General features: G+C 35.1%; 3 protein-coding genes across 3 annotated transcripts; 1 reads left to right on the forward strand and 2 right to left on the reverse strand.

The window, feature by feature from the left end:
• Positions 1-545: 545 nt before the first annotated feature.
• On the reverse strand, positions 546-1,549 carry BDB00DRAFT_884674 (uncharacterized protein; the record flags this gene model as incomplete). Its single annotated transcript, XM_053128349.1, has 2 exons — positions 546-1,436; positions 1,472-1,549. 2 exons carry the CDS (start codon positions 1,547-1,549, stop codon positions 546-548), a joined length of 969 nt encoding a protein of 322 aa, XP_052975142.1.
• Positions 1,550-6,120: 4,571 nt separating this feature from the next.
• On the reverse strand, positions 6,121-6,463 carry BDB00DRAFT_846075 (uncharacterized protein; the record flags this gene model as incomplete). Its single annotated transcript, XM_053125127.1, has 2 exons — positions 6,121-6,142; positions 6,205-6,463. Coding segments are annotated over 2 exons (281 nt in total), but the record flags the coding sequence as incomplete, so codon positions are not given.
• Positions 6,464-8,046: 1,583 nt separating this feature from the next.
• On the forward strand, positions 8,047-9,155 carry BDB00DRAFT_771698 (uncharacterized protein; the record flags this gene model as incomplete). The annotated part of the gene is made up of 4 exons (XM_053119987.1): positions 8,047-8,225; positions 8,301-8,454; positions 8,526-8,749; positions 8,816-9,155. Coding segments are annotated over 4 exons (897 nt in total), but the record flags the coding sequence as incomplete, so codon positions are not given.
• Positions 9,156-13,568: the final 4,413 nt, after the last annotated feature.

The following is a 13,568-nucleotide window of genomic DNA, read 5'->3' on the forward strand; positions in this document are numbered from 1 at the left end:
TTGGTAAGTATATCAATTCACAAGGATACAGATTCGTATATCTTCCTCCATACTCTCCCGAACTGAATCCAATTGAGCAGTTCTGGTCAATTGTCAAAAGTAAAGTGAAACGAAATAAGTTTCTCGAAAAAGAGACACTAATGACTAGAATCAGTGAAGCGTGTGATAGTTTATATCTAAGTGACTTCAATGGCTTTGTTTCTCATTCTGTTAAATGTTTTGACAAGTGTCTCAACAAAGAAAAGTTATAAAACGTGAAGAGCAAAAAAAAGAGAAAAAAAGATATTCCTATGTATAATGAGCACTTTATACTGAATCAATTTACCAAGGATAACTCTCCTCTTAGTTGATGCTCGCAATAAGGATTGTTTTCTACATGATTTGTTGCACTTGTTTGGAGTGGAATAACCCCCCCTAATTTTCAGATGTTCAAACGATAATCCAGGCTATCCTAGACTATCCTAGGCTATCCTAGACTATCCTAGACTATCCTAGACTATCTTAGACTAAAAAAAACCATGCAGTCCATTACAATTATTTATTCATCAATTGTGGTAAAGTTGGATATGACAGGACCTCTTGCGGTTCTTGGACTGCGAAAATAGCTGTTGGATATTTGCCATTGGCAAGGTTGGAGCACAGCGATGCTTGATGGTCTCCGGGTGTGCTGCACGAACACAGACGCGTTCAAAGATGTCCAAAACTTTGAGAATATCAGGAACCTTGTAAACCGGACCAGGCAAGTCGTTGATGCTGTCTGGGACCTTGATAGTTGCCAGAGGAATCATGGTATAAATGCTTTGGGCGGGTAACGTCAGAAGATAATACACAACAGTTCGTCCAATGATTTGTACGGCCAGAATTCCTTCAAACAACTGGTCGTCGAGAGCGTCCTTGCAAAACCTGGCTACCTTGATCAGATCCTTGCAAATAATAAAGTGATCGTCGCTATACATGGCAGATTTGGCTTCACCATAGGCCAGGGTGGTTGCCCATTTGATGCCTAAAGACTTGGTAACACTCAGGTCTGGCCGGGAACTTGATGCTTCCTTAGCCTTGGCCTCCAAGGTGGTTTCGTCCAGCCAGCGCAAGTAGATACTATTGTCTGGATCATCAAATAGACCGGCCAAAAAAGGATCAATGAAGCGAGAGCGAAGCTCCATCTCGTTCACGTTTTCTTCGATAGTCACAAGAGGTAACTTTGAAACCAAGTTGCTGATCGCTTTGGCAATTTTCTTTTTCATGGTAGGTAGAGCCAGAGATTTAAAGCTGATCTCAGCCTCATCCCGGCCAATCTGTTTGTTAATAAACCGATCAAGGATGCTACTGAACTGTGTGGTCGTCGCGAGAGGGATGGGTTGGCGCTTGATGCCGTATGCTTGCTGGATATACTCGTCGATCATATGCCACTGATCGTAATCAAAATGTGGTTTCACCTCTTCTGGTATTTGTTTCCATCAAGAAGCAGCACTGAGGTGGATGATAGTATCAGTAACAAATTGTCTTCTAATGAGAGCTTCCATTTGTTTGCTTTGAGCGACATCTTCATGTTGTGAAATCCTGCTGACACATCAAGGCTGTTGATCACCAAATGCTCGCCCAGCGGCTGATCAAGGTTTACCCCATCGAAGCAAATGGCTTCATCAGACTGTCGTTTTTGTCCCGTCGTGCTTAATCCTGAGATGGATTGGTTGACGTCCACTGATGCGCTTAGCAGTGTGCTGCTGCTACTTTGATCGTGCTCACGCTGCTGGTTAGGGAGATGCTCATGGTGGCAAACCTCAAAATGCGCTTTCATAGCAGTCAGTTCGGCGCAATGATGCTGGCAAATTGGGCAACCAAAATGAATTATAACAGTCAGATTTGAAGAAGTAGAGGAATCATTGAGGTATAGGTACGAATCATTATTACGCAATCGTGCCTTCGTGATGCGGCTAGGAAAATCAAATTCGTGTGCCTGTGCAAGATGGCGTCGAAGGTTTTGTGATGTTCTGAAATTGACTGACAGTCGTTGCTCATAAAGCAGCAGTGAGCGATAAACACGGGAGTTGGTTGAGACATGTAAAAAGTGGGAAGGTGTAGGCTGCAGATTAGGCACAATCAGAGGCATATATTTTAGCCAATCAGAACCCTTCCAATGAATTAAGTCCTGGCTGGGCCATCCACAAGAGGTCCTGTCATATCCAACTTTACTACAATTGATGAATAAATAATTGTAATGGACTGCATGGTTTTTTTTTAGTCTAAGATAGTCTAGGATAGTCTAGGATAGTCTAGGATAGCCTAGGATAGTCTAGGATAGCCTAGGATAGTCTAGGATAGCCTAGGATAGTCTAGGATAGCCTAGGATAGTCTAGGATAGCCTAGGATAGTCTAGGATAGCCTAGGATAGTCTAGGATAGCCTGGATTATCGTTTGAACATCTGAAAATTAGGGGGGGTTATTCCACTCCAAACAAGTGCAACAAATCATGTAGAAAACAATCCTTATTGCGAGCATCAACTAAGAGGAGAGTTATCCTTGGTAAATTGATTCAGTATAAAGTGCTCATTATACATAGGAATATCTTTTTTTCTCTTTTTTTTGCTCTTCACGTTTTATAACTTTTCTTTGTTGAGACACTTGTCAAAACATTTAACAGAATGAGAAACAAAGCCATTGAAGTCACTTAGATATAAACTATCACACGCTTCACTGATTCTAGTCATTAGTGTCTCTTTTTCGAGAAACTTATTTCGTTTCACTTTACTTTTGACAATTGACCAGAACTGCTCAATTGGATTCAGTTCGGGAGAGTATGGAGGAAGATATACGAATCTGTATCCTTGTGAATTGATATACTTACCAATATCAGTTGAATTGTGAATAGGAGCATTATCCATGACAAGGTAGTGTCCCATCATTTCTGGATACCTGTCCATTTCGTCGAGAGTAGCTTTTACAAAGCTTAGATAATGGCCTGTCACTGTCCCTGTGCTATAACCATCAGTTGCACGTCCAAGCTTTCTCTTTTTGATACGTTTTGGAACTCTCAAGCTAACATTAATTAAGCCAGTTGTGGATATTGCACCTAAAATTGAAGTTGCGTTTGCCTTCGTTGTAGGTACTGTAACTATCACAGGAGTGCCTTTCTTTGACCAAGCCATACCCCGTTTTGAAATTAATGTGAAAGGCTGATTTGTCAAGAAAAACACAATTTGTTGTGAAATCCAGGTCAGTTTGCTGCCACTTTTGAACCCAATCGTACCTTTGCTGGATTTTTTCCTCACTGTTTCTCTCCATAGGGTGAAATTTGTGCCTGCTTAATGGATAGATTGCACTGAGTTGTCATGAAGTTGTAAACAGTACTACGAGAAACGTTGAGTTCAAAGTTTTGTTTCAAACTTTCTGCCACTTCACTGACTACGGCAGAAGGATTCTCATCAATGTAATTTAAAAGAAATGCTTTTATGTTCTTCCCCAAGAATACGACCCCGACCTGACTATTTCTTTTTCTCGAAGATGTTTTCAGGGTCTTCATAATAACGTTTAACCCATCTCTGCGCTGCCTGGATATGAATACCCAATTGTCTCGCAGCAGCAGAAGCATTCAGGCATTTGCTGAAAAATAAATGAAAGAATCTAGTTTTGTCTTCATCAGAGTAAACTATATAGCGTCGCTTATTGCATAACTCTATATCAACATCTTCAATGCTCCTTTCATTTGCAACTGAATGTACTACAGGATTAAAAGGTCTTTCTGGAGGTTTATTCATTAGAAATTGAGTGCGAGAACTTATTGTTTCAATAGCAAATAACTCCTCGTCAACAACAAGATCCATGGGCTCAATTCTGTGTTCATCAACAACATATCCCTGTCCATCTTCGTAAAGAAATTGCATACTCATTCTGAATGTCTGTAAAATAAATTGTAAATAGGAAACAGAAAACAATAAGTTCGCAGAAAATCTTTTTTCCTTTTTTTATAACAATTTGATGCCAAGAAATCTATTGGATAATTACTAAGCGACAAGTAAAAATAAACGATGTGTTTGTGACACGTGAACACGATTTTATTTTTGGACCAGCTGACATCGTTGTTGAACACGAAGACTTTTTGCACGACATCAAATTCAAAATCAGCGACTTTACTTTTTGAAATGGCTATATGTAATTTATTTCCAGGGTTATTTTCCATATCGGCATCATGAAAGTAAGAATTTAAATTTGATTTTACAGTATCATATTTCTATAGCAATTCTGGATATATTTCAGTAGCCTTCCACATATTAAGCTGCTTAGTAATTAATTGATATCCAAGTAACTGTTAGTGCATTTTTCTGGTTTTAATTTCATAATTTGGATCTATATTATAACAAATATAATCTTTTCCTTTCATACAATAGCTAATAGACTTTTGTGGATTACTACCTGGTTTAATATTTGGAGTAACACCATCAATAGTAAAGAATTTACGTGCTGTTTTTGTGTCGAACTGCTCATCCATTTGTATCTATATGTGTACATGTTTCTCATTGGTTTCTGGTGCAATTTCATCACATGCAATTGCCTTTTCAATTCGATAACCAATACGTTCATGTTTTATAGACCATTCCATGATTTGTTCTTTTGTTAAATTGAAGTCCTTACAAATATATGTGAACAGCCTTCTTTGCCGCCCTGCGAGGAATCTGCACCAGAGGTGTTACCCTCTAATATTGCATTAGAAAATTGAGGATTTGAGGAATTGAGGAATCTCACATATTCTCGAATTCTTCCAATTATTTTATTGTATGCATTATCTTTAGTTTTTTTATCTACTTTAGCCTGTGTAAGGTCTTTTTCGAGTTCTGACCTCAGTTGTGTGACAAGAGGTCTATACTCAATATGCTGATGGTTTTCAGTAAGGTGTTTTGCTCTTTCAATTAAGAGCGTCAATGTAATTCCTAAAATAGGAACAAATTCAGCCATAATGGCTAAGAATGCGAGAAGGTTGAGTTGGTTCATGTCGATTGTTGAAGTAATAAAAATAAAAAATATAACAAATATATTTTGCTTTATATTCTGTGGTATTATTTTTATATTAAAAAAAAATTCAATTTTTATTTTTTTCAAAAATTTAAATGTATGTATGCTAAGACATTCGTGCATGAATTATTTCAATAAAAATTAATTTGGCTATCCTGATATATCTTAGCTAATAAGTCATCTAGGGTTACTAGATCGCATTAAAATCATCATAACCATGGCCGGTCCCCACTGCACTCCAAGTTCGGTGAAGACCTTGAGTCCGTTTGGTCCAGCCGTATTTACAATATTGCTATAAAATTGGAGGTTTTCTTGGTAATTTCCATACTTACTCGCTCTTGTTTCTATGGTAACATCCTACTAAAAAAATCGTTTACTACAGTATGCAAGAGACATGACAACTGTGTTTGTCAACTTATAGTGGAATATGCTTGCAAAGTTTCTGGTATATGACAATCATACATAAGATTCTTAGTCATCATCTGCTCCTTGTTTAATACTGACTCTTTTATATAATTGCTGGGCTGCTCAGAGGAAAGTAACAGCCACAGCTACAGTATTAGCAACAGGGGTGATAACCAATTCAGCTTACAGGTAATCAAATTGATAGAATACTGATTTTTGAAACATATTTATAGTCACTGATGGCAATAGGTGCACCAAGAAATGAACGCCTGCCATTAGTTGTTTAGCTGCTTGTAAACTACTAGTCGCATTATAGCTAATAGATTACTGTAGCTGATATAGCCATCAATGGCCAAATTAAAATATTTATTCTAAATCAGATGAATAATCTGATTTATCTTTATTTATTTCATTTTGTTCTCTAATATATAATACTTGCATTTTCTGTTGTGTCATATAAATAATATCCTGATTTTTTTTACTTACTAGAAAGATATCATAGTTAAAATATGTTTTAAAAAACTTTTAACATATATATTTTTCTTTTTCTAATTAATTTATTATTTCATCAAAAAACCCATATCCACACATGTCCTTTAATATATCCATACAATTTAAACATGCTGCTATACATATAAAGTCAATATCACCTGAATCACAACCACCCTATGAGGTAGCTGCACTGGAAGTATTATTCTCTAACATTGCATCTAGGGATCCGTATCAGAACCGTAGAACCGGAACCGAACCGAACCGAAACCAAGAAAATACGGTTCGGTTCCTGTCAAGAACCGAACCGGAACCGAACCGGTTCTGTATAAGTAGAACCGAAGAACCGAGAGGCAGAAGATTGCAATCAGCGATTTTAGTAATTAGTATAAAGTAGGCTATAATGGAAGTTACGAACAATGTTATTCCGAAAAGACCACGAAGTAGTGTATTTGCAAGCCATACTTTATTGAAAAACTTAATAAAACCTACAAAAGCAGAAGGGAGTAAAAAATAGTAAAAAAACACTTCTTCTGACGGCAGCTTGCTTTCTCCGCCCATGACGCACATCATTACTTGTTCCTCTACTTTGCTACCCACAATGCATTTTTCTCCATGACGTACTACTTTACTAGATTTGTCATGGCTTCTCGATCAGTTTTATCAAGTTTGTGCATTCCGTTTGAGATTGCGCATTCTGGGGCTCATAACAGAATTATCTTACCCATTCACCCTTTGCCTTTTATGAGACACTATACACTATACACACGTAGAGACACAGCAGCTGTATGTACTGCCGGTTGTGGTTCAATTCCTCCAATGTCACGATAACATATTGTACTAGTAATACTAAGTCGCTCTAAGTAAGTACTATAAGCTCTACTTTTTTTTGTAAAAACTGTGCTTCAATCTTTTAACTATGCAATGACCCACATCGTATGAGAATGTTTACATTCTGTTTCTCTTATTCATTTTGAGATCGCTGTTCAATGTATAATAATAAACTATTCTTTTTTACTGCAGTATTCAAGTATACCGCGACATTTGAACACACACACAGCTTTCATTTAAAGATACCGGATCTTGCCTTTTTTATATACATGATGGGTTCGGTTCTTTGGTTCGATTCTTCGGTTCTACAGTTCTCATCGGTTCTAGTCAGTTCGGTTCTTGCTTTAGACGGTTCGGTTCGGTTCCCTTTAAGAACCGAACCAAACCAAACCGTACGGATCCCTAATTGCATCTGAAATATGAGGATTTGAGAATTCCTGTAAATTTTTATTTTCAGGAGAAATGTCCTAAGAATTTTGATTCTCAATAGATGTATCCTCAGAATTTGATTTTTTACTGAAAATTATTATTTTTAGGATTTGATAATTCATCCTAAGAAAAGTCATTCATAATTATACTATTTTCAGGTTCCTGAGATGTTTTATTTTTCAAATCTTCCTCATCTACTATTTCATAATACTTCTTATCATAAATATAGCATTTCTTTTTTAATTTATAGCTTTCATTTTTCATTCTTGCAATTGTTTCATCCATCTTATAATTATCTTTTTGCTTAATTTATAGTTTTTAAACTTGATTTGGATGCTTTTTTCTATTTTTCAGAAGAAGCTTTTCAATTTATTTTTCTTTTTTATATATTCAAAAATATTATATTTTTATATATATTTTCTTTGTAAACATTTTCTACATATATCTATATTATGATTTTTAAATAGTTTTTTAATTTCATGCAGTATTAATAGCAATTTTATCATTATTGAAAGAGATTTAATTTATAGATATTGACACTATTGTAATAAATTCTTTTATCTAAAAATAAAATTGAATTTTTATTTCTCTGAAATTTTTAAATGTATGCATATTAAGATCTTATACTTAAATTAATTTTAGCTATATAGCTATATAGCATTTTGTCTTAGCTATCTAACCAACTAGTGCTAATAGACCAGAACATAATCATTATATCCTCAACTGGACCATAATCCAATCCAACAGGGATAGTTGGCTACAGGCAGTCACACTAGTAAGTATAATAATGTAGTAGTTATATCAACTAGTGTAATCTATATTGATGTTGATTTCTAGCTGTAGAGTACTAAGACAAGAAGTTCCAACACCTAGAAGAACCCTACCCTGAAAACAAAACTTTCTCATATTGATAAAAAGCACCTTGAAAATCTATTTGCAAAACTCGATGAAAGAAAGTTTTGGACTTTGGATGCCACCATAAGGGATGCCGAAACCCGAGGCATTGCCGCAAAATCTGTCAAGGAGTGGGTTATAGAGTTTGCGATGAAATGCAATTTTTATCAGTAAGTAGACTTGGATAGTACACTCTACTGAAGATCCATATGCCTGGTTGTCTCATATCTTCCATTGCCTGTTAGCCTAAGCCAATCTTTGATTCTAGACCTGGGCAATGCGCATTGGACAGAGGTTTTTTCAGAGGAGGAGCTAGAAGAGTTGGAGGGGTTCGGGAGACCAGTTCTCCCACCCATTGACAAGGCTGTAGAAGCCAATTTGAATAATTTGAGAAAGGTGGTAAGTGATTTGAAGTTGTATTACCATACTGTCTATGAGAACCCAATGCTCACGATACTTTATCACTAAAGAAAACTGCCCAAGAGGCCTATGAGTTCGCACGAAGAATGGAGTACGATGTTGAAGTTGACGGCATGCTCGTATGGCTGTCATTGACACTGCAGAACACTGCTTCATTGTTTTTTAAGGAAAACAACTACAACATCCAACAGTACCTTGAATCAGAAAAGCTCTATTATCTATGGAGCTTTGTTAATACAATTCTTAATGACTCAGAGTATATTGATGCACTTGGGTAAGCTGACCGCGTGGATGCTTATGTTTTGATTGCAAACTAATGCTTGGAAAATGATGCTTATAGCAAGGAAAAGTCAAGCGTTGCGAATGCGGAGGCAAGCAATAACAAGAGGAAGATATCAGCAGTTAATGTGGTAAACAGCTTGAAGATCGGACGAAGAATGGACACCGTGTACGTGGGAGCCGGAGATGTGGAGTTGGGGTGCCTCAAGATTGGGAAAACGAGCGATCAAACGAAGGAATGGTCCAACGGATTGATCAAGATGCCAATCGTCATGCGGGATATGCTGTTAAAGATGGTCAACCGATCTCCAGACCTCATCAACAAGCTGCACACCATGGGATACAATATTAATGGTACGTATAGTATGTTGGTGGGATGTGCAGTACCAAATTGGCTATAAATTTACAATAGTTTTTGATAAATCTAATAAATTGCTTGCTGCCATATTAAATTATATCATCCATTTTGATATTTTATCAATTTTATGACATCATGTGACCAAAATCATGTATTCAATGATTATAAAAATTGAAAATCCATAATATAAACAAAGAACGACCCAATGGATACAACAGACTATACACCACTAATTACAAATGAAGTAAACTTAATTATTGCAAATTATTGGCAATTCCTAGAATGGAATTGGCCTACTGTACATAATAAATATAAACATAGAATTGATTTGAAACATATTAAATTCATAGAAAAAATTAAGGATGAATTGTTACATAAATTAGGTTATGTTGCTGTATTTATTTTCTAGTAGTTTTATATACAAACAAGGAATATCCCAGACCTTACTTTGAAATTGAAAAAGGATTGTTTTTATTATATCATTTAGTCTCTGGAGTATGTGGTGAAAAATTTGAAAAATACTTACCACATAGCACATTTCATACATTTTATAAAAAGTTTTGGATGGATGAGGACAACTACAAACGGATCAACAAAATAGTAAATGATTCAATGAATAACATGTTTTCATCTATCAAATTATGTATTCTATCTGCTAGAAAGCATAATCCCGACTTATTTAAACATGTAACACTTGTATTGGATGGTCATGATTCAAGAATTAACTATATAGATACTGAAATTGACCACTTTCAAAGAATGTATTCTTATAAATTTAAGAAGAATGGAATACGTACCCACTTTGTTAGTGATATGAATGATATGATTATTTATACTTTAAAAGTGACTTTTGTTCTGATAGCTCAGATGGTAGCATGTTTTTAAACATGAAATCATTTAAATATATGCATGAGAATGACATAATGGCAGTTGATGTGGATATACTTTGTTTATCACATAATTTACAGAGCTTGCTAATGAAAAAGGATATAACTTTAGCCATGATAATTTTGTATACCCTATACGTAAAAATGTAAATGAGCCCTTAACAATTACTGAGGATCATTTTAATAAGACATTTGAAAGTTTTAGGACAAAAGTTGAGAATCATTTTTCAGAAATTGGGAATAAATTCTGCCGATTCAATAATAACAAGTCAGTTGTTAAAATGGATAACATAAAATACTATAATCTACAATTTCGTGTAGCTTGTTTATTAAAAAATATTACAAAATTTGTAGAAATGTTCAATATTCCTATTTTACCACACCATAAACTATGGCACAGTAATGATTTTAATTTTCCAGTAGAGCATAAACTAATTGATATAGTGGTCAGCAATGATAAACAAAATAAAGATAAACTGGATAAAATGATTAGATTGCAAAATGACCTGCTTAATATGGCTATATCAAATGAAGAAATGATTGTTGATAATGAATCTGATAATAATTCAAATCAGAGTAATAGTGATAATGATGATGTTCCAATATTTAATGAGCGTAGTAAAAAAGAAAGCGAAATAAAGGGAAACAACAAGCAATGGCATCATATGAAATAGAAGAGATTATTAGGCATAAAACTGAAAATGGTACATATTTATTTGAGGTAAAATGGGTTGGATATAGTGCTGATGATAACAGTTGGTTATCAATTGATAAATTTAATCAAAAGGATTTATTGAAGGAATATATCAATAAGCATAATCTTGGTATATTATAAAATTGCATACTCTACTATTTATAATATTTTCTTCAACTGGTATATAACATAATGTGAATTCATACCTGGCATTCCTTTCTTACCAATTATTTTTATATATACACAAAATTCAATTTTTTGTACAATTTGGATTTTTACAGCAATAGTATTATCTAATATCTAATTGGAGTTAGATGTCCCCCTTAGATAAGTAACTTAATGTTGGTAAGGATACTTACTATGTGCCCCACAACTCTTAGGCAATGATATTGTCCTTCTTGACATGGATATACTGCAAGGGTATATCACTAGAAATCGACGTATAAGGCCAGCAGAATATCCAAACAAGGATAATTTCGTCTTGCGCTTATGCCCTCTTCTCAAACTCGCTGCTTGTGGAAAGCAAATAGCTGAGGACACATATGAAACCTACAGTTCTTATGAAGTGCCTTTGTCGACGTTGACATTCTGAACAAATCCGGCCATTCCTCCCACTACGTTTCTCCCCGGCTCAGTGTCATCTGCATCATCTGCACCATCATCATTATCAGCTATAACTTCCTCCACATCAGCGACCTCGTCAAACAAAAACAAAAAAGCACATAATCTCATATACTATATTATCTTTTACCAATTTTCATCTGTCATGTTTTTTAAGCGTTTTCATTATGTAATTTCGTCATTATTCATTTTCAGTATTCTCATCCTGTAATTCTGTAGTACTTTCATCAATCAAATCTGTCATTATTCTTCAAGATTCAATCACATAGTTTCAGCTGAAACCAAAACAGAGTAAAAGGGCAGATTATGAACCAGTATCAATATAGAATTAGAAGGAAAGTTTTTTTGATTTATTCCAGTATCTGAAGCTAGAATGCATCGTGTTTCGGTCCTCGTTTGTTGGCACCTTACTATTTAATTGACACGATGGAGAAATTATACTTCTACTACCACAGGAGCAGCTGTTGTTTGAAAGGCACTGTTTTGGCGTTCAATCTACAACAATTATTAGCAATAAATTGCTAATTAATTTTGTTATGTCTTTCTCTAGTCAAGCTCCGTTCATTTCATTCACTTCGGGCGTCGAACTAAGTTCTAGCTAGGAGGGATATACTCATTACCATTCCACTGCTATATTGGTAACAAATATTTATATTGCTTATAAAATCTTATTAGTAACAAAATTAAAAAATTAAAATTAATAATTATAAAAATAAACATATAATAATTAAATTTCTTTAATTATATTAAAGAAATCAATTAATAATATATAAAAAAATAATTATTTTCTTATTAATATATTACTACTAGTTACCCCCTTTCAGGTAATGTTGAAAAGTATATCCTTCACAGCAGCTTCACATCTTTCTTTCTTTTTATTATTTGAAATCAAAGCAATCTATAATGTACTTCTTTTAAACACTGTATACCATTACAATAGCCTTGTTCCTTTCTTACCTACCTCTGCTATTCTAAGCTATATATATGTACATTCTCGCATATAATAGGCAGAATATTTCAACAGCACTTGTTATAGACAATTTTCATGATACAAGCAGCTGAAATGGGTACACAGTAACAGGAAAGAAGTACACCGCTAAATGAAGGGAAATAATTTTGATCGCTTCTTCATATGTAGTACATAAACCGTAAAAAAAGTGACTAGCTGGCACAAGTATAGCAGTACATAAATTTCCATTACTTATGTAATAGCTTTCCTCACGTTTTCTTCTAACTTTATCAGCACCAAAACTTTACCTTTCTATAATTTGAGTCCCACAGCGCCATAACCTTTCTTCTTTTGCTTAGGCTCAGCAACTTTCAGACGACGACTCGGTTTTAGTAACGCACCAATGTTCAATTAGATAATGGAAACAGCACAGAATTCGAGCATATCAAGTACAAATGATACTGCACGCGTGGCACGAAGGTAGATATAGCGAAATTGATATGTAAGCTCTCATTAAGACTTGATTTTTATTAAATAGTACTTGATAATGCGTTGGTGTTGATGTGCCATGAAGAGCTGGGTGGGACTGAAGATCTGTGTAAAGGTAAATGAGTGCTAAAAGGCTATAGTTAGTAACATGTTAATAAATTTCCTGATATGAGAGCTCCGTTTATCTGTTTCTCAAATATACGCACACATGTGGCACTTACAAAAGCAGATAGTTGAAAGATCCTGGACATTATCCTGCCTTGAACTTGATCCGTGTTTATCGGCGTTTCACAAATTGTGCACTCGACAGCATTTGATTTATTTCTATAAAATAAAAAGATAGCCCTGTTAGCATAAGTGACAACCATAAGTTTATGCCACTATCCCATAGAGCAAAACCATATTGTGACACTGTTTAGCAACGTCAAACGAACGTTGCTTAGGTTTCGTCGAACTTTTCCACTTAGAGAACTCACTCCGTAATACTGGCATATTTGAGCAATTCCAGTAGGCCGAGCCCAACATACAATTGCTATATCATACGATAAAGTATCACATCGCCATTAGGAGGTTTTTGGTCAAACGTATATACGGCTCACTGCTGAGCAGTATCTCTCGAGCAACGAAGAATTGTTTCATGACAATATATATATATATATAAGGCAGCATTTCCAATTTTAAAGGCGCTACCTGTTGCCTTGGTAGTTGTTACTTTCTATCCAACAATAAAATCAAAAGGACCACGATCTTAGCTTAAGAAGACAACTGTAAAGCGACGAGTTACGATAGCACAATGGTAGAGCTTTTGAGAGAAAA

This window comes from Zychaea mexicana, assembly GCF_025766255.1.
Source record: "Zychaea mexicana strain RSA 1403 chromosome Unknown BDB00scaffold_99, whole genome shotgun sequence".
NCBI classification, from domain to species: domain Eukaryota; kingdom Fungi; phylum Mucoromycota; class Mucoromycetes; order Mucorales; family Lichtheimiaceae; genus Zychaea; species Zychaea mexicana.